Here is a 2,310-nt window from a genome sequence, read left to right on the forward strand (position 1 = left end):
CTTGAGTCTCCATCCATTGACCTTCTTCTTGTTTAGAGTTTCCTCGAGAGCTTAAACTTAATAATAATTTGAAGGATACACTCTAAGCATTCTAAAAGGGCCTTCCCACTTCTACTACTTGATATTATGGTCGTTTATTGTTATACCTAAGCACTAATGTCCTTTTCTTAATACCCGTGGCTGTTGGGAGTTGCTTTTGTTGCAAAGCTACGTGTCTCTTGACGTGCAAATCCGCCAAAGAAAGCATTGTAATTACCACCACATGCTTAGTATATAATTTCTTGTCGGCACACGAGAGTAAATGGTGAGCGACGATTCGTTGCAAAAAGAAAGAGGTGAGAGAATAGTAACCTACGGCATCCGGAATGGAGCGTGTGAGGATCCGACGGCTCAAATGAGAGCCCGGAACTTTACGTGTGTTGCATGGGAACGGGGCGGAAGGGCCGAACTCCGCCGAAGGATTTCTTCACATGGATGAAATCGCCCCACCTCGATTCCCGCTCCGAGAATTTGATGATACGCACGTCCTTTCCATTGTCCCCACTCCGCCACATCTATTTTACCCACTGTCCTTCAGGCTCCCCCTTATTCTTCTTCCTCGCCAAACCTTCCCTTCCCACCTTCTTCCTCCTCCCTCAGATCAAGAAGCTATGGCCATTCTCCTTCTCATCCTCGCCTTCTCCCTCTCCCTCTCCTCCCTCCCTCTCCCCTCTTCCTCTCACCCCCCCCTCTCCCACCACACCATCACCTCCCTCCAGCACCCCTCCTCCTCCTCTGGATTCCGCACCTCCCTCCGCCGCCCCTCCCTCGCCCACTCCCCTTCCCCTATTGCCTTCCTCCGTGGAGCTCTCACTCGTAGCCAGCGCCGTGTTGCTGCCCTTTCTCGGCTTTTTGCTTCAACCGACACCACTGCTGCTAACAATTACGATTCTCTCAACGCTTCTTTAATCGCCATGGAATTCGAGTTCGACACCACTTTTCAGATAGGAACCCCCCTGCAGGAGATCACTTTGATTGTGGATACTGGGAGTGATCTCATTTGGACGCAGTGCCAGCCCTGTAATACCTGCATCGCGCAACCTCAACCCATCTACAACTCAGACAAGTCCTCCACCTTCAATGAGCTTTCTTGCAAGCATAGCAAATACTGCAACTTTCTTAGCACCAATGGTAGGGGTTCTTCTTGCACCAAGGACTCCAAATGCGCGTATCAATACAACTACGGTGATGGCAGCTACACAAACGGCGTCCTCGCCACCGAGACTTTGACGTTAACTGACACCACAGGAAATCCTATAAGTTTTTCGAACATCGTGTTCGGTTGTGGACAAGACCAAGGGCCGGATGGCACTAGTTTCTCTAATTCGAGTGGGATTGTAGGTTTCGGCCAAGGCCTTGTTTCGATCGATAGTCAATTGGGCAGTGCCATTGATTACAAGTTCGCCTACTGTTTGGTTCCATGGGACAGTCCTCCCTCTGTACTTGGCTCCCTATTCATGGGAGATGCAGCCACGGTTTCAGGCAATGGAACCGTATCTACAAAAATAATCCAAAACAATCATTTGTCTGGGGCGTATGAGACTTTCTATTATACGGCTCTCGAGGATGCTAGCGTCGGAGGAAAGCTACTCAAAATCCCAAATGGCACTTTTGATATCCAACTAGATGGCAGTGGTGGAGTGATCATCGATTCAGGGACGACCGTGACTTTATTGGAGGATGCTGGGTATCAGCTAATTCTCAATGCTTTCAAGGATCAAATCAAAATGAAGCCAGTCGCTAACAATGAAGGGCTTGACCTGTGCTACTCATTGCCAAAAGGCAATTACACCATCCCTGAACTCACGTTACATTTCAAGGACACTGATCTCACTCTTCCCCCTGAGAACTACTTCATAGTAATTGATGGGCTACTCTGTCTTGCAATGGCGAGCCATAAAGGTTTCTCCGTACTAGGCAACATTCTGCAACAGAACTTCATGGTTAGCTTTGACCTTAAAGCTAGCTCCCTTTTGCTAAAGCCTACTCCATGTGCCAAAATGTAAGTTGTTGTTGAAGCAGAGCTAATAAGGTACAGACATGTTGTGCACTAACTACCTAGCTTTAGTAAAAGTAAGGGAGGACGACACGACGTTGCCAGTCCATTAGGATACATACTACATACAATTGCTCTAGAAATGATGTATTCTTTCATTACAGGCATCTATATGAAACGTTCACTATGCACAATGTCCCATTCTCTTTGAACTATAGTGGTAAATACAAATGTTTTACCTTATAAGATGTCACTCATATCTAAAAGATTTAATG

General features: G+C 47.1%; 1 protein-coding gene across 1 annotated transcript; it reads left to right on the forward strand.

Annotated features, from left to right (window-relative positions):
* Window positions 1–365: 365 nt before the first annotated feature.
* On the forward strand, window positions 366–2,045 carry LOC147898452 (aspartic proteinase CDR1-like). The gene is made up of 2 exons (XM_087379171.1): window positions 366–374; window positions 759–2,045. Exons 1-2 carry the CDS (start codon window positions 366–368, stop codon window positions 2,043–2,045), a joined length of 1,296 nt encoding a protein of 431 aa, XP_087235297.1.
* The last annotated feature ends 265 nt before the right edge of the window (window positions 2,046–2,310 follow it).

This window comes from Dipteris shenzhenensis, chromosome 9 (genome assembly GCF_047967505.1).
Source record: "Dipteris shenzhenensis isolate YYH24624 ecotype China chromosome 9, Dip_SZ_1.0, whole genome shotgun sequence".
In the NCBI taxonomy this organism is placed as follows: Eukaryota; Viridiplantae; Streptophyta; class Polypodiopsida; order Gleicheniales; family Dipteridaceae; genus Dipteris; species Dipteris shenzhenensis.